The sequence below is a fragment of the Eucyclogobius newberryi genome, unplaced genomic scaffold (assembly GCF_026437365.1).
Source record: "Eucyclogobius newberryi isolate DKJ021-1_F unplaced genomic scaffold, fEucNew1.0.hap1 SCAF_2, whole genome shotgun sequence".
Lineage (NCBI taxonomy): Eukaryota > Metazoa > Chordata > Actinopteri > Gobiiformes > Gobiidae > Eucyclogobius > Eucyclogobius newberryi.
In genome coordinates, this window is record NW_027315834.1 from 1011375 (window position 1) to 1038982 (window position 27608).

The 27608-nt window shown below is 49.5% G+C and overlaps 1 protein-coding gene across 1 annotated transcript in view; it reads right to left on the reverse strand.

Annotated features, from left to right (window-relative positions):
• Nucleotides 1–27608, reverse strand: part of LOC140367904 (uncharacterized) — a 64451-nt gene that overhangs the window by 4464 nt on the left and 32379 nt on the right. The window contains exons 10-13 of the mRNA XM_072454680.1: nt 27302–27454; nt 21067–21234; nt 12536–12709; nt 12044–12133 (exon numbers count right to left, since the gene is read on the reverse strand). Of these exons, the coding sequence (XP_072310781.1) occupies nt 12044–12133; nt 12536–12709; nt 21067–21234; nt 27302–27454 (585 nt within the window). The remainder of the gene's footprint in view (nt 1–12043; nt 12134–12535; nt 12710–21066; nt 21235–27301; nt 27455–27608) is intronic.

The following is a 27608-nucleotide window of genomic DNA, read 5'->3' on the forward strand; positions in this document are numbered from 1 at the left end:
ACTGTTGTAAAGGACACTGCCGTAAAGGACACTGCTTTAAAGGACACTGTTGTAAAGGACACTGCTGTAAAGGACACTGCTGTAAAGGACACTGTTGTAAAGGACACTGCCATAAAGGACACTGCTGTAAAGGACACTGCCATAAAGGACACTGCTGTAAAGGACACTGTGGTAAAGGACACTGCCATAAAGGACACTGCCATAAAGGACACTGCTGTAAAGGACACTGCCATAAAGGACACTGTTGTAAAGGACACTGCCATAAAGGACACTGCTTTAAAGGACACTGTTGTAAAGGACACTGCCGTAAAGGACACTGTTGTAAAGGACACTGCCGTAAAGGACACTGTTGTAAAGGACACTGCTGTAAAGGACACTGCTGTAAAGGACACTGCTGTAAAGGACACTGCCATAAAGGACACTGCCGTAAACGACACTGCCGTAAAGGACACTGCTGTAAAGGACACTGCTGTAAAGGACACTGCTGTAAAGGACACTGTTGTAAAGGACACTGCCATAAAGGACACTGTTGTAAAGGACACTGCCGTAAAGGACACTGCTGTAAAGGACACTGTTGTAAAGGACACTGCTGTAAAGGACACTGTTGTAAAGGACACTGCCATAAAGGACACTGCTTTAAAGGACACTGCCGTAAAGGACACTGCCGTAAAGGACGCTGCTGTAAAGGACACTGTTGTAAAGGACACTGCTTTAAAGGACACTGCCGAAAAGGACACTGCTTTAAAGGACACTGCCGTAAAGGACACTGCCGTAAAGGACACTGCCGTAAAGGACACTGCTGTAAAGGACAAGCTTTAAAGGACACTGCTTTAAAGGACACTGTTGTAAAGGACACTGCTGTAAAGGACACTGCTTTAAAGGACACTGTTGTAAAGGACACTGCCATAAAGGACACTGCTGTAAAGGACACTGTTGTAAAGGACACTGCCATAAAGGACACTGCTTTAAAGGACACTGCTGTAAAGGACACTGCCCTAAAGGACACTGCCATAAAGGACACTGTTGTAAAGGACACTGCCATAAAGGACACTGTTGTAAAGGACACTGCCGTAAAGGACACTGCTTTAAAGGACACTGCCGTAAAGGACACTGCTTTAAAGGACACTGTTGTAAAGGACACTGCTGTAAAGGACACTGCTGTAAAGGACACTGTTGTAAAGGACACTGCCATAAAGGACACTGCTGTAAAGGACACTGCCGTAAAGGACACTGCTGTAAAGGACACTGTTGTAAAGGACACTGCCATAAAGGACACTGCTGTAAAGGACACTGCCATAAAGGACACTGTTGTAAAGGACACTGCCGTAAAGGACACTGTTGTAAAGGACACTGCCGTAAAGGACACTGTTGTAAAGGACACTGCTGTAAAGGACACTGCTGTAAAGGACACTGCTGTAAAGGACACTGCTGTAAAGGACACTGCTGTAAAGGACACTGCTGTAAAGGACACTGTTGTAAAGGACACTGCCGTAAACGACACTGTTGTAAAGGACACTGCCGTAAAGGACACTGCTTTAAAGGACACTGCTGTAAAGGACACTGCTTTAAAGGACACTGCTGTAAAGGACACTGCCATAAAGGACACTGTTGTAAAGGACACTGCCGTAAAGGACACTGCCGTAAAGGACACTGTTGTAAAGGACACTGTCATAAAGGACACTGTTGTAAAGTACACTGTTGTAAAGGACACTGCCGTAAAGGACACTGTTGTAAAGGACACTGCCGTAAAGGACACTGTTGTAAAGGACACTGCCGAAAAGGACACTGCTTTGAAGGACACTGCCGTAAAGGACACTGCCGTAAAGGACACTGCCGTAAAGGACACAGCCGTAAAGGACACTGCCGTAAAGGACACTGCTGTAAAGGACACTGCCGAAAAGGACACTGCTTTAAAGGACACTGCCGTAAAGGACACTGCCGTAAAGGACACAGCCGTAAAGGACACTGCCGTAAAGGACACTGCCGTAAAGGACACTGCCGTAAAGGACACTGCCGTAAAGGACGCTGCCGGAAAGGACGCTGCTGTAAAGGACACTGCTGTAAAGGACGCTGCTGTAAAGGACACTGCCGAAAAGGACACTGCTTTAAAGGACACTGCCGTAAAGGACACTGCCGTAAAGGACAGAGCCGTAAAGGACACTGCCGTAAAGGACACTGCCGTAAAGGACACTGTTGTAAAGGACACTGCTGTAAAGGACACTGCTGTAAAGGACACTGCTGTAAAGGACACTGTTGTAAAGGACACTGCCGTAAAGGACACTGTTGTAAAGGACACTGCTGTAAAGGACACTGCTGTAAAGGACACTGTTGTAAAGGACACTGCTGTAAAGGACACTGCTGTAAAGGACACTGTTGTAAAGGACACTGCCATAAAGGACACTGTTGTAAAGGACACTGCCGCAAAGGACACTGCTTTAAAGGACACTGCCGTAAAGGACACTGCCATAAAGGACACTGTTGTAAAGGACACTGTTGTAAAGGACACTGCCATAAAGGACACTGCCGTAAAGGACACTGCCGTAAAGGACACAGCCGTAAAGGACACTGCCGTAAAGGACACTGCTGTAAAGGACACTGCCGAAAAGGACACTGCTTTAAAGGACACTGCCGTAAAGGACACTGCCGTAAAGGACACAGCCGTAAAGGACACTGCCGTAAAGGACACTGCCGTAAAGGACACTGCCGTAAAGGACACTGCCGTAAAGGACGCTGCCGGAAAGGACGCTGCTGTAAAGGACGCTGCTGTAAAGGACGCTGCTGTAAAGGACACTGCCGAAAAGGACACTGCTTTAAAGGACACTGCCGTAAAGGACACTGCCGTAAAGGACAGAGCCGTAAAGGACACTGCCGTAAAGGACACTGCCGTAAAGGACACTGTTGTAAAGGACACTGCTGTAAAGGACACTGCTGTAAAGGACACTGCTGTAAAGGACACTGTTGTAAAGGACACTGCCGTAAAGGACACTGTTGTAAAGGACACTGCTGTAAAGGACACTGCTGTAAAGGACACTGTTGTAAAGGACACTGCTGTAAAGGACACTGCTGTAAAGGACACTGTTGTAAAGGACACTGCCATAAAGGACACTGCTGTAAAGGACACTGTGGTAAAGGACACTGCCATAAAGGACACTGCCATAAAGGACACTGCTGTAAAGGACACTGCCATAAAGGACACTGTTGTAAAGGACACTGCCGTAAAGGACACTGTTGTAAAGGACACTGCTGTAAAGGACACTGCTGTAAAGGACACTGTTGTAAAGGACACTGCCGTAAAGGACACTGCTGTAAAGGACACTGTTGTAAAGGACACTGCCGTAAAGGACACTGCCGTAAAGGACACTGCCATAAAGGACACTGCTTTAAAGGACACTGCTGTAAAGGACACTGCCATAAAGGACACTGCTTTAAAGGACACTGTTGTAAAGGACACTGCCGTAAAGGACACTGTTGTAAAGGACACTGCCGTAAAGGACACTGTTGTAAAGGACACTGCTGTAAAGGACACTGCTGTAAAGGACACTGCTGTAAAGGACACTGCCATAAAGGACACTGCCGTAAACGACACTGCCGTAAAGGACACTGCTGTAAAGGACACTGCTGTAAAGGACACTGCTGTAAAGGACACTGTTGTAAAGGACACTGCCATAAAGGACACTGTTGTAAAGGACACTGCCGTAAAGGACACTGCTGTAAAGGACACTGTTGTAAAGGACACTGCTGTAAAGGACACTGTTGTAAAGGACACTGCCATAAAGGACACTGCTTTAAAGGACACTGCCGTAAAGGACACTGCCGTAAAGGACGCTGCTGTAAAGGACACTGTTGTAAAGGACACTGCTTTAAAGGACACTGCCGAAAAGGACACTGCTTTAAAGGACACTGCCGTAAAGGACACTGCCGTAAAGGACACTGCCGTAAAGGACACTGCTGTAAAGGACACTGCTGTAAAGGACACTGCTTTAAAGGACACTGTTGTAAAGGACACTGCCATAAAGGACACTGCTTTAAAGGACACTGCTGTAAAGGACACTGCCCTAAAGGACACTGCCATAAAGGACACTGTTGTAAAGGACACTGCCATAAAGGACACTGTTGTAAAGGACACTGCCGTAAAGGACACTGCTTTAAAGGACACTGCCGTAAAGGACACTGCTTTAAAGGACACTGTTGTAAAGGACACTGTTGTAAAGGACACTGCTGTAAAGGACACTGCTGTAAAGGACACTGCTGTAAAGGACACTGCCGTAAAGGACACTGTTGTAAAGGACACTGCCGTAAACGACACTGTTGTAAAGGACACTGCCGTAAAGGACACTGCTTTAAAGGACACTGCTGTAAAGGACACTGCCATAAAGGACACTGTTGTAAAGGACACTGTTGTAAAGGACACTGCTGTAAAGGACACTGTTGTAAAGGACACTGCCGTAAAGGACACTGCCATAAAGGACACTGCTGTAAAGGACACTGCTGTAAAGGACACTGCTGTAAAGGACACTGCTGTAAAGGACACTGCCATAAAGGACACTGTTGTAAAGGACACTGCCGTAAAGGACACTGCTTTAAAGGACACTGTTGTAAAGGACACTGCTGTAAAGGACACTGCTGTAAAGGACACTGCCATAAAGGACACTGCTGTAAAGGACACTGTTGTAAAGGACACTGCCATAAAGGACACTGCTTTAAAGGACACTGCTGTAAAGGACACTGCCGTAAAGGACACTGCCGTAAAGGACACTGTTGTAAAGGACACTGCCATAAAGGACACTGCTGTAAAGGACACTGCCATAAAGGACACTGCTGTAAAGGACACTGTTGTAAAGGACACTGCCATAAAGGACACTGCCATAAAGGACACTGCTGTAAAGGACACTGCTGTAAAGGACACTGCTGTAAAGGACACTGCCATAAAGGACACTGTTGTAAAGGACACTGCCATAAAGGACACTGCTTTAAAGGACACTGCTGTAAAGGACACTGCCATAAAGGACACTGTTGTAAAGGACACTGCCGTAAAGGACACTGTTGTAAAGGACACTGCTGTGAAGGACACTGCCATAAAGGACACTGCCGTAAACGACACTGCCGTAAAGGACACTGCTGTAAAGGACACTGCTGTAAAGGACACTGCTGTAAAGGACACTGTTGTAAAGGACACTGCCATAAAGGACACTGTTGTAAAGGACACTGCCGTAAAGGACACTGCTTTAAAGGACACTGCCGTAAAGGACACTGCTTTAAAGGACACTGTTGTAAAGGACACTGCTGTAAAGGACACTGCTGTAAAGGACACTGTTGTAAAGGACACTGCCATAAAGGACACTGCTTTAAAGGACACTGCTGTAAAGGACACTGCCGTAAAGGACACTGCCGTAAAGGACACTGTTGTAAAGGACACTGCTTTAAAGGACACTGCCGAAAAGGACACTGCTTTAAAGGACACTGCTGTAAAGGACACTGCCGTAAAGGACACTGCTGTAAAGGACACTGCTTTAAAGGACACTGTTGTAAAGGACACTGCTGTAAAGGACACTGCTGTAAAGGACACTGTTGTAAAGGACACTGCCGTAAAGGACACTGCTGTAAAGGACACTGCTTTAAAGGACACTGCTGTAAAGGACACTGCCCTAAAGGACACTGCCGTAAAGGACACTGTTGTAAAGGACACTGCTTTAAAGGACACTGCCGTAAAGGATACTGCTTTAAAGGACACTGCTGTAAAGGACACTGTCGTAAAGGACACTGCCGTAAAGGACACTGCTGTAAAGGACACTGCTTTAAAGGACACTGCCGAAAAGGACACTGCTTTAAAGGACACTGCCGAAAAGGACACTGCTGTAAAGGACACTGCTTTAAAGGACACTGCTTTAAAGGACACTGTTGTAAAGGACACTGCTGTAAAGGACACTGTTGTAAAGGACACTGTTGTAAAGGACACTGTTGTAAAGGACACTGCTGTAAAGGACACAGCTGTAAAGGACACTGTTGTAAAGGACACTGCCATAAAGGACACTGCTTTAAAGGACACTGCTATAAAGGACACTGCCCTAAAGGACACTGCCATAAAGGACACTGTTGTAAAGGACACTGCCATAAAGGACACTGTTGTAAAGGACACTGCCGTAAAGGACACTGCTTTAAAGGACACTGCCGTAAAGGACACTGCTTTAAAGGACACTGTTGTAAAGGACACTGCTGTAAAGGACACTGCTGTAAAGGACACTGTTGTAAAGGACACTGCCATAAAGGACACTGCTGTAAAGGACACTGCCGTAAAGGACACTGCTGTAAAGGACACTGTTGTAAAGGACACTGCCATAAAGGACACTGCTGTAAAGGACACTGCCATAAAGGACACTGTTGTAAAGGACACTGCCGTAAAGGACACTGTTGTAAAGGACACTGCCGTAAAGGACACTGTTGTAAAGGACACTGCTGTAAAGGACACTGCTGTAAAGGACACTGCTGTAAAGGACACTGCTGTAAAGGACACTGTTGTAAAGGACACTGCCGTAAAGGACACTGTTGTAAAGGACACTGCTGTAAAGGACACTGCTGTAAAGGACACTGCTTTAAAGGACACTGCCGTAAAGGACACTGTTGTAAAGGACACTGCTGTAAAGGACACTGCTGTAAAGGACACTCCTGTAAAGGACACTGCCGTAAAGGACACTGTTGTAAAGGACACTGCCGTAAACGACACTGTTGTAAAGGACACTGCCGTAAAGGACACTGCTTTAAAGGACACTGCTGTAAAGGACACTGCCATAAAGGACACTGTTGTAAAGGACACTGCCGTAAAGGACACTGCCGTAAAGGACACTGTTGTAAAGGACACTGTTGTAAAGGACACTGTTGTAAAGGACACTGCTGTAAAGGACACTGTTGTAAAGGACACTGCCGTAAAGGACACTGCCATAAAGGACACTGCTGTAAAGGACACTGCTGTAAAGGACACTGCTGTAAAGGACACTGTTGTAAAGGACACTGCCATAAAGGACACTGTTGTAAAGGACACTGCCGTAAAGGACACTGCTTTAAAGGACACTGTTGTAAAGGACAGTGCTGTAAAGGACACTGCTGTAAAGGACACTGCCATAAAGGACACTGCTGTAAAGGACACTGTTGTAAAGGACACTGCCATAAAGGACACTGCTTTAAAGGACACTGCTGTAAAGGACACTGCCGTAAAGGACACTGCCGTAAAGGACACTGTTGTAAAGGACACTGCCATAAAGGACACTGCTGTAAAGGACACTGCCATAAAGGACACTGCTGTAAAGGACACTGTTGTAAAGGACACTGCCATAAAGGACACTGCCATAAAGGACACTGCTGTAAAGGACACTGCTGTAAAGGACACTGCTGTAAAGGACACTGCCATAAAGGACACTGTTGTAAAGGACACTGCTGTAAAGGACACTGCTTTAAAGGACACTGCTTTAAAGGACACTGTTGTAAAGGACACTGCTGTAAAGGACACTGTTGTAAAGGACACTGTTGTAAAGGACACTGTTGTAAAGGACACTGCTGTAAAGGACACAGCTGTAAAGGACACTGCTGTAAAGGACACTGTTGTAAAGGACACTGCCATAAAGGACACTGCTTTAAAGGACACTGCTATAAAGGACACTGCCCTAAAGGACACTGCCATAAAGGACACTGTTGTAAAGGACACTGCCGTAAAGGACACTGCTTTAAAGGACACTGCCGTAAAGGACACTGCTTTAAAGGACACTGTTGTAAAGGACACTGCTGTAAAGGACACTGCTGTAAAGGACACTGTTGTAAAGGACACTGCCATAAAGGACACTGCTGTAAAGGACACTGCCGTAAAGGACACTGCTGTAAAGGACACTGTTGTAAAGGACACTGCCATAAAGGACACTGCTGTAAAGGACACTGCCATAAAGGACACTGTTGTAAAGGACACTGCCGTAAAGGACACTGTTGTAAAGGACACTGCCGTAAAGGACACTGTTGTAAAGGACACTGCTGTAAAGGACACTGCTGTAAAGGACACTGCTGTAAAGGACACTGTTGTAAAGGACACTGCCGTAAAGGACACTGTTGTAAAGGACACTGCTGTAAAGGACACTGCTGTAAAGGACACTGCTTTAAAGGACACTGCCGTAAAGGACACTGTTGTAAAGGACACTGCTGTAAAGGACACTGCTGTAAAGGACACTGCTGTAAAGGACACTGCCGTAAAGGACACTGTTGTAAAGGACACTGCCGTAAACGACACTGTTGTAAAGGACACTGCCGTAAAGGACACTGCTTTAAAGGACACTGCTGTAAAGGACACTGCCATAAAGGACACTGTTGTAAAGGACACTGCCGTAAAGGACACTGCCGTAAAGGACACTGTTGTAAAGGACACTGTTGTAAAGGACACTGTTGTAAAGGACACTGCTGTAAAGGACACTGTTGTAAAGGACACTGCCGTAAAGGACACTGCCATAAAGGACACTGCTGTAAAGGACACTGCTGTAAAGGACACTGCTGTAAAGGACACTGTTGTAAAGGACACTGCCATAAAGGACACTGTTGTAAAGGACACTGCCGTAAAGGACACTGCTTTAAAGGACACTGTTGTAAAGGACACTGCTGTAAAGGACACTGCTGTAAAGGACACTGCCATAAAGGACACTGCTGTAAAGGACACTGTTGTAAAGGACACTGCCATAAAGGACACTGCTTTAAAGGACACTGCTGTAAAGGACACTGCCGTAAAGGACACTGCCGTAAAGGACACTGTTGTAAAGGACACTGCCATAAAGGACACTGCTGTAAAGGACACTGCCATAAAGGACACTGCTGTAAAGGACACTGTTGTAAAGGACACTGCCATAAAGGACACTGCCATAAAGGACACTGCTGTAAAGGACACTGCTGTAAAGTACACTGCTGTAAAGGACACTGCCATAAAGGACACTGTTGTAAAGGACACTGCCATAAAGGACACTGCTTTAAAGGACACTGCTGTAAAGGACACTGCCATAAAGGACACTGTTGTAAAGGCCACTGCCGTAAAGGACACTGTTGTAAAGGACACTGCCGTAAAGGACACTGTTGTAAAGGACACTGCTGTAAAGGACACTGCCATAAAGGACACTGCCGTAAACGACACTGCCGTAAAGGACACTGCTGTAAAGGACACTGCTGTAAAGGACACTGTTGTAAAGGACACTGCCATAAAGGACACTGTTGTAAAGGACACTGCCGTAAAGGACACTGCTTTAAAGGACACTGCCGTAAAGGACACTGCTTTAAAGGACACTGTTGTAAAGGACACTGCTATAAAGGACACTGCTGTAAAGGACACTGTTGTAAAGGACACTGCCATAAAGGACACTGCTGTAAAGGACACTGTTGTAAAGGACACTGCCATAAAGGACACTGCTTTAAAGGACACTGCTGTAAAGGACACTGCCGTAAAGGACACTGCCGTAAAGGACACTGTTGTAAAGGACACTGCTTTAAAGGACACTGCTCAAATCAAATCAAATCAATTTATTTTTGTAAGGCCCAAAATCACAACAGTTGCCTCTGCTGTAAAGGACACTGCCGTAAAGGACACTGCTGTAAAGGACACTGCTTTAAAGGACACTGTTGTAAAGGACACTGCTGTAAAGGACACTGCTGTAAAGGACACTGTTGTAAAGGACACTGCCATAAAGGACACTGCTGTAAAGGACACTGCTTTAAAGGACACTGCTGTAAAGGACACTGCCCTAAAGGACACTGCCGTAAAGGACACTGTTGTAAAGGACACTGCTTTAAAGGACACTGCCGTAAAGGATACTGCTTTAAAGGACACTGCTGTAAAGGACACTGTCCTAAAGGACACTGCCGTAAAGGACACTGCTGTAAAGGACACTGCTTTAAAGGACACTGCCGAAAAGGACACTGCTTTAAAGGACACTGCCGAAAAGGACACTGCTTTAAAGGACACTGCTTTAAAGGACACTGTTGTAAAGGACACTGCTTTAAAGGACACTGCCGTAAAGGACACTGCTTTAAAGGACACTGCTGTAAAGGACACTGCCATAAAGGACACTGCTGTAAAGGACACTGTTGTAAAGGACACTGCCATAAAGGACACTGCCATAAAGGACACTGCTGTAAAGGACACTGCTGTAAAGTACACTGCTGTAAAGGACACTGCCATAAAGGACACTGTTGTAAAGGACACTGCCATAAAGGACACTGCTTTAAAGGACACTGCTGTAAAGGACACTGCCATAAAGGACACTGTTGTAAAGGACACTGCCGTAAAGGACACTGTTGTAAAGGACACTGCCGTAAAGGACACTGTTGTAAAGGACACTGCTGTAAAGGACACTGCCATAAAGGACACTGCCGTAAACGACACTGCCGTAAAGGACACTGCTGTAAAGGACACTGCTGTAAAGGACACTGTTGTAAAGGACACTGCCATAAAGGACACTGTTGTAAAGGACACTGCCGTAAAGGACACTGCTTTAAAGGACACTGCCGTAAAGGACACTGCTTTAAAGGACACTGTTGTAAAGGACACTGCTATAAAGGACACTGCTGTAAAGGACACTGTTGTAAAGGACACTGCCATAAAGGACACTGCTGTAAAGGACACTGTTGTAAAGGACACTGCTTTAAAGGACACTGCTCAAATCAAATCAATTTATTTTTGTAAGGCCCAAAATCACAACAGTTGCCTCTGCTGTAAAGGACACTGCCGTAAAGGACACTGCTGTAAAGGACACTGCTTTAAAGGACACTGTTGTAAAGGACACTGCTGTAAAGGACACTGCTGTAAAGGACACTGTTGTAAAGGACACTGCCATAAAGGACACTGCTGTAAAGGACACTGCTTTAAAGGACACTGCTGTAAAGGACACTGCCCTAAAGGACAGAGCCGTAAAGGACACTGTTGTAAAGGACACTGCTTTAAAGGACACTGCCGTAAAGGATACTGCTTTAAAGGACACTGCTGTAAAGGACACTGTCCTAAAGGACACTGCCGTAAAGGACACTGCTGTAAAGGACACTGCTTTAAAGGACACTGCCGAAAAGGACACTGCTTTAAAGGACACTGCCGAAAAGGACACTGCTTTAAAGGACACTGCTTTAAAGGACACTGTTGTAAAGGACACTGCTTTAAAGGACACTGCCGTAAAGGACACTGCTTTAAAGGACACTGTTGTAAAGGACACTGCTTTAAAGGACACTGCCGTAAAGGACACTGCTTTAAAGGACACTGCTGTAAAGGACACTGCTTTAAAGGACACTGTTGTAAAGGACACTGCTGTAAAGGACACTGTTGTAAAGGACACTGTTGTAAAGGACACTGCCGTAAAGGACACTGCTTTAAAGGACACTGCTGTAAAGGACACTGCTTTAAAGGACACTGTTGTAAAGGACACTGCTGTAAAGGACACTGTTGTAAAGGACACTGTTGTAAAGGACACAGCTGTAAAGGACACTGCTGTAAAGGACACTCTTCTCCTTGTGTCTTTCAGATGCACGACTCACTGCGGTCCAGAATGTGAGTGTCTTTTGTAACGCTCATTGTTCAAAAACCAGAACATGACTTTCGTGTGGAAGCAGAAACCTCTTGATTTTTAAAGCATTGTCTTCTGTGCAGCGGTTCACACGTGCTTCAGTTTCTGTGCAGCGGTTCACACGTGCTTCAGCTTCTGTGCAGCGGTTCACACGTGCTTCAGCTTCTGTGCAGCGGTTCACACGTGCTTCAGCTTCTGTGCAGCGGTTCACACGTGCTTCAGCTTCTGTGCAGCGCTCACACATGCTTCAGCTTCTGTGCAGCGCTTCACACTCGCTTCAGCTTCTGTGCAGCGGTTCACATATGCTTCTGTGCAGCGCTTCACACGTGCTTCAGCTTCTGTGCAGCGGTTCACACGTGCTTCAGCTTCTGTGCAGCGGTTCACACGTGCTTCAGCTTCTGTGCAGCGCTTCACACGTGCTTCAGCTTCTGTACAGCGCTTCACACGTGCTTCAGCACAAACACAAATGGATTCCTTGCCTGTTCGGTGGCTCGCTTGTGCTTGGACGCCCAGCGCTGCTCACTGTCCTGCAGCTCCTCCAGATCAGTCTCAAGATCAATGATCTTCTCCTGAAATAAAGTAGATGTAGAATTAGGGATCTAGAGTGAGAGACACTGTCCAGTGAGAGACACTGTCCAGTGAGAGACACTGTCCAGTCATCAACATTCAAACTGTATCTCTAGTCCTGCTTTAGTCCTGCTTTAGGACTGAGTTTATCTGAGTGTGGTGTCTCTGTGGTGTCTCTGTGGTGTCTCTTGTGTGGTGTCTCTGTGGTGTCTCTTGTGTGGTGTCTCTGTGGTGTCTCTGTGGTGTCTCTTGTGTGGTGTCTCTGTGGTGTCTCTGTGGTGTCTCTTGTGTGGTGTCTCTGTGGTGTCTCTGTGGTGTCCCTGGTGTCTCTGTGGTGTCCCTGGTGTCTCTGTGGTGTCCCCGTGGTGTCCCTGGTGTCCTTGGTGTCCCTGGCGTCTCCTGACCTGAGCGGCCTTGTGCTGCTTGGTGAGCTCGTCCAGGCTCTGGTTGCTGCTGGTCACTTCCATGCGCAGGTCGTCCAGGCTCCGCTCGGCCTGTTTGACCTGCAGCTGCAGCCGCTCACGCAGCTGGATCTCCTCCTCCAGAGAGCGCTCCCGGTCCACCAGCTTCCCCGACACCTGAGCAACACATGCAAGGGTCAAGGGTCAAGAGAACCACACCTGAGCAACACACGCAAGGGTCAAGGGTCAAGAGAACCACACCTGAGTAACACACACAAGGGTCAAGAGAACCACACCTGAGCAACACACACAAGGGTCAAGAGAACCACACCTGAGCAACACACGCAAGGGTCAAGGGTCAAGAGAACAACACGTGAGCAACACACGCAAGGGTCAAGGGTCAAGAGAACCACACCTGAGCAACACAAGCAAGGGTCAAGAGAACAACACCTGAGCAACACACGCAAGGGTCAAGGGTCAAGAGAACCACACCTGAGCAACACACGCAAGGGTCAAGAGAACCACACCTGAGCAACACACGCAAGGGTCAAGGGTCAGGAGAACCACACCTGAGCAACACACGCAAGGGTCAAGAGAACCACACCTGAGCAACACACGCAAGGGTCAAGGGTCAAGAGAACCACACCTGAGCAACACACGCAAGGGTCAAGAGAACCACACCTGAGCAACACACACAAGGGTCAAGAGAACCACACCTGAGCAACACACACAAGGGTCAAGGGTCAAGAGAACCACACCTGAGCAACACACGCAAGGGTCAAGAGAACCACACCTGAGCAACACACGCAAGGGTCAAGGGTCAAGAGAACCACACCTGAGCAACACAAGCAAGGGTCAAGAGAACAACACCTGAGCAACACACGCAAGGGTCAAGAGAACCACACCTGAGCAACACACGCAAGGGTCAAGAGAACCACACCTGAGCAACACACGCAAGGGTCAAGGGTCAAGAGAACCACACCTGAGCAACACACGCAAGGGTCAAGAGAACCCAAACTGAGCAACACATGCAAGGGTCAAGAGAACGACACCTGAGCAACACACACAAGGGTCAAGGGTCAAGAGAACCACACCTGAGCAACACACACAAGGGTCAAGAGAACCACACCTGAGTAACACACACAAGGGTCAAGAGAACCACACCTGAGCAACACATGCAAGGGTCAAGAGAACCACACCTGAGCAACACACGCAAGGGTCAAGGGTCAAGAGAACCACACCTGAGCAACACACGCAAGGGTCAAGGGTCAAGAGAACCACACCTGAGCAACACACACAAGGGTCAAGGGAACCACCCCCGAGTAACACACGCAAGGGTCAAGGGTCAAGAGAACCACACCTGAGCAACACACGCAAGGGTCAAGGGTCAAGAGAACAACACATGAGCAACACACGCAAGGGTCAAGGGTCAAGAGAACCACACCTGAGCAACACACGCAAGGGTCAAGAGAACCACACCTGAGCAACACACGCAAGGGTCAAGAGAACCACACCTGAGCAACACACGCAAGGGTCAAGGGTCAAGAGAACAACACCTGAGCAACACACGCAAGGGTCAAGGGAACCACACCCGAGCAACACACGCAAGGGTCAAGGGTCAAGAGAACCACACCTGAGCAACACACGCAAGGGTCAAGGGTCAAGAGAACAACACCTGAGCAACACACGCAAGGGTCAAGGGTCAAGAGAACCACACCTGAGCAACACACGCAAGGGTCAAGAGAACCACACCTGAGCAACACACGCAAGGGTCAAGAGAACCACACCTGAGCAACACACACAAGGGTCAAGAGAACCACACCTGAGCATCACACACAAGGGTCAAGAGAACCACACCTGAGCAACACACGCACGGGTCAAGGGTCAAGAGAACAACACCTGAGCAACACACGCTAGGGTCAAGGGTCAAGAGAACAACACGTGAGCAACACAAGCAAGGGTCAAGAGAACCACACCTGAGCAACACACGCAAGGGTCAAGAGAACCACACCTGAGCAACACACGCAAGGGTCAAGGGTCAAGAGAACCACACCTGAGCAACACAAGCAAGGGTCAAGAGAACAACACCTGAGCAACACACGCAAGGGTCAAGGGTCAAGAGAACCACACCTGAGCAACACACGCAAGGGTCAAGAGAACCACACCTGAGCAACACACGCAAGGGTCAAGGGTCAAGAGAACCACACCTGAGCAACACACGCAAGGGTCAAGAGAACCACACCTGAGCAACACACGCAAGGGTCAAGGGTCAAGAGAACCACACCTGAGCAACACACGCAAGGGTCAAGAGAACCACACCTGAGCAACACACGCAAGGGTCAAGAGAACGAATCCTGAGCAACACACACAAGGGTCAAGGGTCAAGAGAACCACACCTGAGAAACACGCAAGGATCACGGGTCAAGAGAACCACACCTGAGTAACACACACAAGGGTCAAGAGAACCACACCTGAGCAACACACACAAGGGTCAAAAGAACCACACCTGAGCAACACACGCAAGGGTCAAGGGTCAAGAGAACAACACGTGAGCAACACACGCAAGGGTCAAGGGTCAAGAGAACCACACCTGAGCAACACACGCAAGGGTCAAGAGAACCACACCTGAGCAACACACGCAAGGGTCAAGAGAACGACACATGAGCAACACACACAAGGGTCAAGGGTCAAGAGAACCACACCTGAGCAACACACGCAAGGATCACGGGTCAAGAGAACCACACCTGAGTAATACACACAAGGGTCAAGAGAACCACACCTGAGCAACACACACAAGGGTCAAAAGAACCACACCTGAGCAACACACGCAAGGGTCAAGGGTCAAGAGAACAACACGTGATCAACACACGCAAGGGTCAAGGGTCAAGAGAACCACACCTGAGCAACACACGCAAGGGTCAAGAGAAAAACACCTGAGCAACACACGCAAGGGTCAAGGGTCAAGAGAACCACACCTGAGCAACACACGCAAGGGTCAAGGGTCAAGAGAACCACACCTGAGCAACACACGCAAGGGTCAAGAGAACTACACCTGAGCAACACACGCAAGGGTCAAGGGTCAAGAGAACCACACCTGAGCAACACACACAAGGGTCAAGGGAACCACACCCGAGTAACACACGCAAGGGTCAAGGGTCAAGAGAACCACACCTGAGCAACACGCAAGGGTCAAGAGAACCACACCTGAGCAACACACGCAAGGGTCAAGAGAACGACACCTGAGCAACACACACAAGGGTCAAGGGTCAAGAGAACCACACCTGAGCAACACACGCAAGGATCACGGGTCAAGAGAACCACACCTGAGTAATACACACAAGGGTCAAGAGAACCACACCTGAGCAACACACACAAGGGTCAAAAGAACCACACCTGAGCAACACACGCAAGGGTCAAGGGTCAAGAGAACAACACGTGAGCAACACACGCAAGGGTCAAGGGTCAAGAGAACCACACCTGAGCAACACACGCAAGGGTCAAGAGAACAACACCTGAGTAACACACGCAAGGGTCAAGGGTCAAGAGAACCACACCTGAGCAACACACGCAAGGGTCAAGGGTCAAGAGAACCACACCTGAGCAACACACGCAAGGGTCAAGAGAACTACACCTGAGCAACACACGCAAGGGTCAAGGGTCAAGAGAACCACACCTGAGCAACACACGCAAGGGTCAAGGGTCAAGAGAACAACACCTGAGAAACACACGCAAGGGTCTAGGGTCAAGAGAACCACACCTGAGCAACACACGCAAGGGTCAAGAGAACCACACCTGAGCAACACACGCAAGGGTCAAGAGAACCACACCTGAGCAACACACACAAGGGTCAAGAGAACCACACCTGAGCAACACACACAAGGGTCAAGAGAACCACACCTGAGCAACACACGCAAGGGTCAAGGGTCAAGAGAACCACACCTGAGCAACACACGCAAGGGTCAAGAGAACCACACCTGAGCAACACACGCAAGGGTCAAGGGTCAAGAGAACCACACCTGAGCAACACAAGCAAGGGTCAAGAGAACAACACCTGAGCAACACACGCAAGGGTCAAGGGTCAAGAGAACCACACCTGAGCAACACACGCAAGGGTCAAGAGAACCACACCTGAGCAACACACGCAAGGGTCAAGGGTCAAGAGAACCACACCTGAGCAACACACGCAAGGGTCAAGAGAACCACACCTGAGCAACACACGCAAGGGTCAAGAGAACGACACCTGAGCAACACACACAAGGGTCAAGGGTCAAGAGAACCACACCTGAGCAACACACACAAGGGTCAAGAGAACCGAGAACCACACCTGAGCAACACATGCAAGGGTCAAGAGAACCACACCTGAGCAACACACGCAAGGGTCAAGGGTCAAGAGAACCACACCTGAGCAACACACGCAAGGGTCAAGGGTCAAGAGAACCACACCTGAGCAACACACACAAGGGTCAAGGGAACCACCCCCGAGTAACACACGCAAGGGTCAAGGGTCAAGAGAACCACACCTGAGCAACACACGCAAGGGTCAAGGGTCAAGAGAACCACACCTGAGCAACACACGCAAGGGTCAAGAGAACCACACCTGAGCAACACACGCAAGGGTCAAGAGAACCACACCTGAGCAACACACGCAAGGGTCAAGAGAACGACACCTGAGCAACACACACAAGGGTCAAGGGTCAAGAGAACCACACCTGAGCAACACACACAAGGGTCAAGAGAACCGAGAACCACACCTGAGCAACACATGCAAGGGTCAAGAGAACCACACCTGAGCAACACACGCAAGGGTCAAGGGTCAAGAGAACCACACCTGAGCAACACACGCAAGGGTCAAGGGTCAAGAGAACAACACCTGAGCAACACACGCAAGGGTCAAGAGAACCACACCTGAGCAACACACGCAAGGGTCAAGAGAACCACACCTGAGCAACACACACAAGGGTCAAGAGAACCACACCTGAGCAACACACGCAAGGGTCAAGGGTCAAGAGAACCACACCTGAGCAACACACGCAAGGGTCAAGAGAACCACACCTGAGCAAAACACGCAAGGGTCAAGGGTCAAGAGAACCACACCTGAGCAACACACGCAAGGGTCAAGAGAACAACACCTGAGCAACACACGCAAGGGTCAAGGGTCAAGAGAACCACACCTGAGCAACACAAGCAAGGGTCAAGAGAACAACACCTGAGCAACACACGCAAGGGTCAAGGGTCAAGAGAACCACACCTGAGCAACACACGCAAGGGTCAAGAGAACCACACCTGAGCAACACACGCAAGGGTCAAGGGTCAAGAGAACCACACCTGAGCAACACACGCAAGGGTCAAGAGAACCACACCTGAGCAACACATGCAAGGGTCAAGAGAACCACACCTGAGCAACACACGCAAGGGTCAAGGGTCAAGAGAACCACACCTGAGCAACACACGCAAGGGTCAAGGGTCAAGAGAACCACACCTGAGCAACACACACAAGGGTCAAGGGAACCACCCCCGAGTAACACACGCAAGGGTCAAGGGTCAAGAGAACCACACCTGAGCAACACACGCAAGGGTCAAGGGTCAAGAGAACAACACCTGAGCAACACACGCAAGGGTCAAGAGAACCACACCTGAGCAACACACGCAAGGGTCAAGAGAACCACACCTGAGCAACACACGCAAGGGTCAAGGGTCAAGAGAACCACACCTGAGCAACACACGCAAGGGTCAAGGGTCAAGAGAACCACACCTGAGCAACACACGCAAGGGTCAAGGGTCAAGAGAACAACACCTGAGCAACACACGCAAGGGTCAAGAGAACCACACCTGAGCAACACACGCAAGGGTCAAGAGTACCACACCTGAGCAACACACACAAGGGTCAAGAGAACCACACCTGAGCAACACACACAAGGGTCAAGAGAACCACACCTGAGCAACACACGCAAGGGTCAAGGGTCAAGAGAACCACACCTGAGCAACACACGCAAGGGTCAAGAGAACCACACCTGAGCAAAACACGCAAGGGTCAAGGGTCAAGAGAACCACACCTGAGCAACACACGCAAGGGTCAAGAGAACAACACCTGAGCAACACACGCAAGGGTCAAGGGTCAAGAGAACCACACCTGAGCAACACAAGCAAGGGTCAAGAGAACAACACCTGAGCAACACACGCAAGGGTCAAGGGTCAAGAGAACCACACCTGAGCAACACACGCAAGGGTCAAGAGAACCACACCTGAGCAACACACACAAGGGTCAAGGGTCAAGAGAACCACACCTGAGCAACACACGCAAGGGTCAAGAGAACCACACCTGAGCAACACACGCAAGGGTCAAGAGAACGACACCTGAGCAACACACACAAGGGTCAAGGGTCAAGAGAACCACACCTGAGCAACACACACAAGGGTCAAGAGAACCACACCTGAGCAACACACACAAGGGTCAAGAGAACCACACCTGAGCAACACATGCAAGGGTCAAGAGAACCACACCTGAGCAACACACGCAAGGGTCAAGGGTCAAGAGAACCACACCTGAGCAACACACGCAAGGGTCAAGGGTCAAGAGAACCACACCTGAGCAACACACACAAGGGTCAAGGGAACCACCCCCGAGTAACACACGCAAGGGTCAAGGGTCAAGAGAACCACACCTGAGCAACACACGCAAGGGTCAAGGGTCAAGAGAACAACACATGAGCAACACACGCAAGGGTCAAGGGTCAAGAGAACCACACCTGAGCAACACACGCAAGGGTCAAGAGAACCACACCTGAGCAACACACGCAAGGGTCAAGGGTCAAGAGAACAACACCTGAGCAACACACGCAAGGGTCAAGGGTCAAGAGAACCACACCTGAGCAACACACGCAAGGGTCAAGAGAACAACACCTGAGCAACACACGCAAGGGTCAAGGGTCAAGAGAACCACACCTGAGCAACACACGCAAGGGTCAAGGGTCAAGAGAACCACACCTGAGCAACACACGCAAGGGTCAAGGGTCAAGAGAACCACACCTGAGCAACACACGCAAGGGTCAAGAGAACGACACCTGAGCAACACATGCAAGGGTCAAGAGAACCACACCTGAGTGACACACACAAGGGTCAAGAGATCCACACCTGAGCAACACATGCAAGGGTCAAGAGAACCACACCTGAGCAACACACGCAAGGGTCAAGGGTCAAGAGAACCACACCTGAGCAACACACGCAAGGGTCAAGAGAACCACACCTGAGCAACACACGCAAGGGTCAAGAGAACCACACCTGAGTGACACACACAAGGGTCAAGAGATCCACACCTGAGCAACACATGCAAGGGTCAAGAGAACCACACCTGAGCAACACACGCAAGGGTCAAGGGTCAAGAGAACCACACCTGAGCAACACACGCAAGGGTCAAGAGAACCACACCTGAGCAACACACACAAGGGTCAAGAGAACCACACCTGAGCAACACACGCAAGGGTCAAGAGAACAACACCTGAGCAACACACGCAAGGGTCAAGGGTCAAGAGAACCACACCTGAGCAACACACGCAAGGGTCAAGAGAACCACACCTGAGCAACACACGCAAGGGTCAAGAGAACGACACCTGAGCAACACACACAAGGGTCAAGGGTCAAGAGAACCACACCTGAGCAACACACGCAAGGGTCAAGGGTCAAGAGAACCACACCTGAGCAACACACGCAAGGGTCAAGAGAACCACACCTGAGCAACACACGCAAGGGTCAAGAGAACGACACCTGAGCAACACACGCAAGGGTCAAGGGTCAAGAGAACCACACCTGAGCAACACACGCAAGGGTCAAGGGTCAAGAGAACCACACCTGAGCAACACACGCAAGGGTCAAGGGTCAAGAGAACCACACCTGAGTAACACACGCAAGGGTCAAGAGAACGACACCTGAGCAACACACGCAAGGGTCAAGGGTCAAGAGAACCACACCTGAGCAACACACGCAAGGGTCAAGGGTCAAGAGAACAGCTCCATGAAGCCTGGGACTGAAGGTAGAATGTAGAAGATGGATGCTATCATGCTAATACTTTTTAGGATGGATGCTAGCATGCTAATGCTTGTTAGGATGGATGTTAGCATGCTAATGCTTGTTAGGATGGATGCTATCATGTTAATGCTTGTTAGTATGGATGCTAGCATGCAAATACTTGTTAGGATGGATGCTAGCATTCTAATGCTTGTTAGGATGGATGCTAGCATGCTACTGCTTGTTAGGATGGATGCTATCATGCTAATGCTTGTTAGTATGGATGCTAGCATGCAAATGCTTGTTAGGATGGATGCTAGCATGCTGATGCTTGTTAGGATGGATGTTAGCATGCTAATGCTTGTTAGCTTTACCTCTTATAAACACATTGCGGTGAATATTTACGGTTCTCAAAATGCTTTGGGTAAAAGTAGGGTTAATCCTTAATAAAGAAGCTTCTACATTTGCAGATTCATTTATGATGTTATAAAAACGTTCAGTTCCTGTCCTCCATCTGAACCTGGGGAACCCACCTCGCCCTGGAGCTTCGTGACCAGGATGTGGAGTTTGTCCATTTCCTGTTCCTTGTTCAGAAGATTCTCCTCCAACTCCTCCACCCGAAGTTGAGCGTCTTCTCTGAGCTTCATGTGGAGGTTCCTCTCCCCAGACGCTTCTGACGCCATCTGTAGGGCCTCCGTCAGCTGCAACATCACCATATATATTAAATATATTATATATATTATATATATTGAACATATTATATATATTATACATATTATACATATTATATATATTATACATATTATACATATTATATATATTATACATTTTATACATATTATACATATTATATATATATTAAACATATTATACATATTATATATATTATACATATTATATATTTTGTATATATTATAAATATTATACATATTATATATATTATGTATTTTGTATATATTATATATATTATACATATTATATATATTATACATATCATATATATTATATATATTATGTATTTTGTATATATTATACATTATATATATATTATATATATATAATATATTATACATATTATATATATATATAATCCATCCATCCATCCATCCATCTTCTGCCGCTTTATCCGGGGCCGGGTCGCGGGGGCAGCAGTCTGAGCAGGGACTCCCAGACTTCCTACTCCCCAGACACTTCCTCTAACTCCTCCGGGGGGATCCCGAGGCGTTCCCAGGCCAGCCGAGAGACATAGTCTCTCCAGCGTGTCCTGGGTCTTCCCCGGGGCCTCTTCCCGGTGGGACATGCCTGAAACACCTCCCGAGGGAGGCGCCCAGGAGGCATCCGGAACAGATGCCCGAGCCACCTCAGCTGGCTCCTCTCGACGTGGAGGAGCAGCGGCTCTACTCCGAGCTCCCTCCGTGTGGCCGAGCTCCTCACCTTATCTCTAAGGGAGCGCCTGGCCACACGGCGGAGGAAACTCATTTCGACCGCTTGTATCCGCGATCTTGTTCTTTCGGTCATTACCCAAAGCTCATGACCATAGGTGAGGGTAGGAACGTAGACCGACCGGTAAATCGAGAGCTTTGCCTTTGGGCTCAGCTCCTTCTTCACCACAACGGTCCGATGCAGCGACTGCATCACTGCAGCCGCTGCACCGATCCGCCTGTCGATCTCACGCTCCATCCTTCCCTCACTCGTGAACAAGACCCCGAGATACTTATATATATATAATATATTATACATATTATATATATGATATATATTATATATTATATATACTTTATGTGTGTGATGTCATGTGTATGGTCCAGATCAAGGATATAATGTATGTTTTAAATACTTGGACCTGGTTGGAATAAAAAAGTTTTGAAAATGATTTTCCAAAACATTCGACATTTATGAGAAATATATAAATAAACATGTGAAAGGGTCAAAACAAAATGACACAGGCCATAAGGGACAATGAGGGCGCCATAAGGGACAGTGAGGGCGCTATAAGGGACAATGAGGGCGCCATAAGGGACAGTGAGAGCGCCATAAGGGACAGTGAGAGCGCCATAAGGGACAGTGAGGGCGCCATAAGGGACAGTGAGGGCGCCATAAGGGACAGTGAGAGCGCCATAAGGGACAGTGAGGGCGCCATAAGGGACAGTGAGGGCGCCATAAGGGACAATGAGGGCGCTATAAGGGACAGTGAGGGCGCCATAAGGGACAGTGAGGGTGCCATAAGGGACAGTGAGGGCGCCATAATGGACAATGAGGGCGCTATAAGGGACAGTGAGGGCGCCATAAGGGACAGTGAGGGCGCCATAAGGGATAGTTAGGGCGCCATAAGGGACAGTGAGGGCGCCATAAGGGACAGTGAGGGCGCCATAAGGGACAATGAGGGCGCTATAAGGGACAGTGAGGGCGCCATAAGGGACAGTGAGGGCGCCATAAGGGACAGTGAGGGCGCCATAAGGGACAATGAGGGCGCCATAAGGGACAGTGAGGGCGCCATAAGGGACAATGAGGGCGCCATAAGGGACAGTGAGAGCGCTATAAGGGACAGTGAGGGCGCCATAAGGGACAGTGAGGGCGCCATAAGGGACAGTGAGAGCGCCATAAGGGACAGTGAGAGCACCATAAGGGACAGTGAGGGCGCCATAAGGGACAATGAGGGCGCCATAAGGGACTGTGAGAGCGCCATAAGGGACAGTGAGGGCACCATAAGGGACAATGAGGGCGCCATAAGGGACAATGAGGGCGCCATAAGGGACAGTGAGGGCGCCATAAGGGACAATGAGGGCGCCATAAGGGACAGTGAGGGCGCCATAAGGAACAGTGAGGGCGCCATATGGGACAGTGAGGGCGCCATATGGGACAGTGAGGGCGCCATAAGGGACAGTGAGGGCGCCATAAGGGACAGTGAGGGCGCCATAAGGGACAGTGAGAGCGCCATAAGGGACAGTGAGGGCGCCATAAGGGACAATGAGGGCGCCATAAGGGACAATGAGGGCGCTATAAGGGACAGTGAGAGCGCCATAAGGGACATTGAGGGCGCCATAAGGGACAATGAGGGCGCAATAAGGGACAGTGAGGGCGCCATAAGGGACAGTGAGGGCGCCATAAGGGACAGTGAGGGCGCCATAAGAGACAGTGAGAGCGCCATAAGGGACAGTGAGGGCGCCATAAGGGACAATGAGGGCGCTATAAGGGACAGTGAGGGCGCCATAAGGGACAGTGAGGGCGCCATAACGGACAGTGAGAGCGCCATAAGGGACAGTGAGGGCGCCATAAGGGACAGTGAGGGCGCTATAAGGGACAGTGAGGGCGCCATAAGGGACAAAGAGGGCGCTATAAGGGACAGTGAGGGCGCCATAAGGGACAGTGAGGGCGCCATAAGGGACAGGGAGTGAGGGCGCCATAAGGGCGCAGTGAGACAATGAGGGGACAGTGAGACAATGAGGGCGCAATAAGGGACAGTGAGAGCGCCATAAGGGACAATGAGGGCGCTATAAGGGACAGTGAGAGCGCCATAAGGGACAGTGAGAGCGCCATAAGGGACAGTGAGGGCGCCATAAGGGACAATGAGGGCGCCATAAGGGACAATGAGGGCGCCATAAGGGACAATGAGGGAGCAATAAGGGACAGTGAGGGCGCCATAAGGGACAGTGAGGGCGCCATAAGGGACAGTGAGAGCACTATAAGGGACAGTGAGGGCGCCATAAGGGACAATGAGGGCGCCATAAGGGACTGTGAGAGCGCTATAAGGGACAGTGAGGGCACCATAAGGGACAATGAGGGCGCCATAAGGGACAATGAGGGCGCCATAAGGGACAGTGAGGGCGCCATAAGGGACAGTGAGGGCGCCATAAGGGACAGTGAGGGCGCCATAAGGGACAATGAGGGCGCCATAAGGGACAGTGAGGGCGCCATATGGGACAGTGAGGGCGCCATAAGGGACAGTGAGGGCGCCATAAGGGACAATGAGGGCGCCATAAGGGACAATGAGGGCGCTATAAGGGACAATGAGGGCGCTATAAGGGACAGTGAGAGCGCCATAAGGGACAGTGAGGGCGCCATAAGGGACAATGAGGGCGCAATAAGGGACAGTGAGGGCGCCATAAGGGACAGTGAGGGCGCCATAAGGGACAGTGAGAGCGCCATAAGGGACATTGAGGGCGCCATAAGGGACAATGAGGGCGCTATAAAGGGACAGTGAGGGCGCCATAAGGGACAGTGAGGGCGCCATAAGGGACAGTGAGGGCGCCATAAGGGACAATGAGGGCGCCATAAGGGACAGTGAGAGCGCTATAAGGGACAGTGAGGGCGCCATAAGGGACAGTGAGGGCGCCATAAGGGACAGTGAGAGCACCATAAGGGACAGTGAGGGCGCCATAAGGGACAATGAGGGCGCCATAAGGGACTGTGAGAGCGCTATAAGGGACAGTGAGGGCACCATAAGGGACAATGAGGTCGCCATAAGGGACAATGAGGGCGCCATAAGGGACAGTGAGGGCGCCATAAGGGACAGTGAGGGCGCCATAAGGGACAATGAGGGCGCCATATGGGACAATGAGGGCGCCATAAGGGACAGTGAGGGCGCCATAAGGGACAGTGAGGGCGCCATAAGGGACAATGAGGGCGCCATAAGGGACAGTGAGGGCGCCATAAGGGACAGTGAGGGCGCCATAAGGGACAGTGAGGGCGCTATAAGGGACAGTGAGGGCGCCATAAGGGACAGTGAGGGCGCCATAAGGGACAGTGAGAGCGCCATAAGGGACAGTGAGGGCGCCATAAGGGACAATGAGGGCGCTATAAGGGACAGTGAGGGCGCCATAAGGGACAGTGAGGGCGCCATAAGGGACAGTGAGAGCGCCATAAGGGACAGTGAGGGCGCCATAAGGGACAGTGAGGGTGCCATAAGGGACAATGAGGGCGCTATAAGGGACAGTGAGGGCGCCATAAGGGACAGTGAGGGCGCCATAAGGAACAGTGAGAGCGCCATAAGGGACAGTGAGGGCGCCATAAGGGACAATGAGGGCGCCATAAGGGACAATGAGGGAGCTATAAGGGACAGTGAGGGCGCCATAAGGGACAGTGAGAGCACCATAAGGGACAGTGAGGGCGCCATAAGGGACAGTGAGGGTGCCATAAGGGACAATGAGGGCGCTATAAGGGACAGTGAGGGCGCCATAAGGGACAGTGAGGGCGCCATAAGGAACAGTGAGAGCGCCATAAGGGACAGTGAGGGCGCCATAAGGGACAGTGAGGGCGCCATAAGGGACAGTGAGAGCGCCATAAGGGACAGTGAGGGCGCCATAAGGGACAATGAGGGCGCCATAAGGGACAGTGAGGGCGCCATAAGGGACAGTGAGGGCGCCATAAGGGACAGTGAGGGCGCCATAAGGGACAGTGAGAGCGCCATAAGGGACAGTGAGGGCGCCATAAGGGACAATGAGGGCGCCATAAGGGACAATGAGGGCGCCATAAGGGACAGTGAGGGCGCCATAAGGGACAGTGAGGGCGCCATAAGGGACAATGAGGGCGCCATAAGGGACAGTGAGGGCGCCATAAGGGACAGTGAGGGCACCACATGGGACAGTGAGGGCGCCATATGGGACAGTGAGGGCGCCATATGGGACAGTGAGGGCGCCATAAGGGACAGTGAGGGCGCCATAAGGGACAGTGAGGGCGCCATAAGGGACAGTGAGGGCGCCATAAGGGACAGTGAGGGTGCCACAAGGGACAGTGAGGGCGCCATAAGGGACAGTGAGGGCGCCATAAGGGACAGTGAGGGCGCCATAAGGGACAATGAGGGCGCCATAAGGGACAGTGAGGGCACCACATGGGACAGTGAGGGCGCCATATGGGACAGTGAGGGCGCCATATGGGACAGTGAGGGCGCCATAAGGGACAGTGAGGGCGCCATAAGGGACAGTGAGGGCGCCATAAGGGACAGTGAGGGCGCCATAAGGGACAGTGAGGGTGCCACAAGGGACAGTGAGGGTGCCATAAGGGACAGTGAGGGCGCCATAAGGGACAGTGAGGCCCACAGGAAACATTCTGACATTTAAGTTGTAATTTTATGAGAATAAAGTCGCAGTCAGAAAAGTGAATATTACAGGAGAAATATGTATATTTCAAAAATCCAAGACCAACGTTTCTTTCCAAAGTGTCGGAAACACGAGTCACTTTCAGCACCACGGCCAGCTCTCACCCCCAACACAACTGTATAATGTGAGAGAGTCTGTTTTACTCCGGCACAAACTGGTGTTTCAGCCTGTGGGGGCCCCCACAGGGACACGGCTCCTCTCATAGGGCCCTCATATTGGTGATGTAAATTCAACTGTACATTTATGAACATATTAAGCTTATTTTGATTTGATCCTGTGGCAGATTTAAATAGTTTCTCTTTTGACTTATATCGTTTTTTATTTAATCTTTGTTCATTGTGGGCGTAATCGCTCATCGCTCATTGGTCCAGGCGTGTTCCATTGTAGAAAAAGCTTCAGTTGTTTCATCTGGACTCAGTTAGAAAAAATCATTGTTCATTGTTTTATGTGAGTTTTATATCTGTGAATTCTGTTCAAACCTTTTCTGAGTCTGATATGTTTTTAATCTGAATGTCCCTCACACTCGTCTAAATGTCCTCACTAAGCTCAACAATGTGTTTGTGTGTTAAGTCTAAATGTCCCATCATAATGATAAATGTCCCTTCATAGATGATAAATGTCCCATCATAATGATAAATGTCCCATCATAGATGATAAATGTCCCATCATGCACCTCGTCCTCCAGTCGCTGCACACTGCTGTTTAGGTCGGATGTCTTCTTGTCCTTGGAGTCTCTGTCCAGTTCAAACTCCTCCAGTTGTCTCTCGGCGCGCCACAGTTTCTCTGCTAAAGTCTGAGAATGCTGCGTCTGCTTCTCCAGGTTTTCCTGGAGCAAAAGAAACAGAAATGAATCATTCAGAGTTTTCAAAAGACATTTTCAATAGTTGTTTTGTGTCATGATTTGCAGAGACGTGTCCTAACGTCAAAACGCTTTATTCCACTAATAATAAGCACAATGTTTAATGATGACAACAGCACAG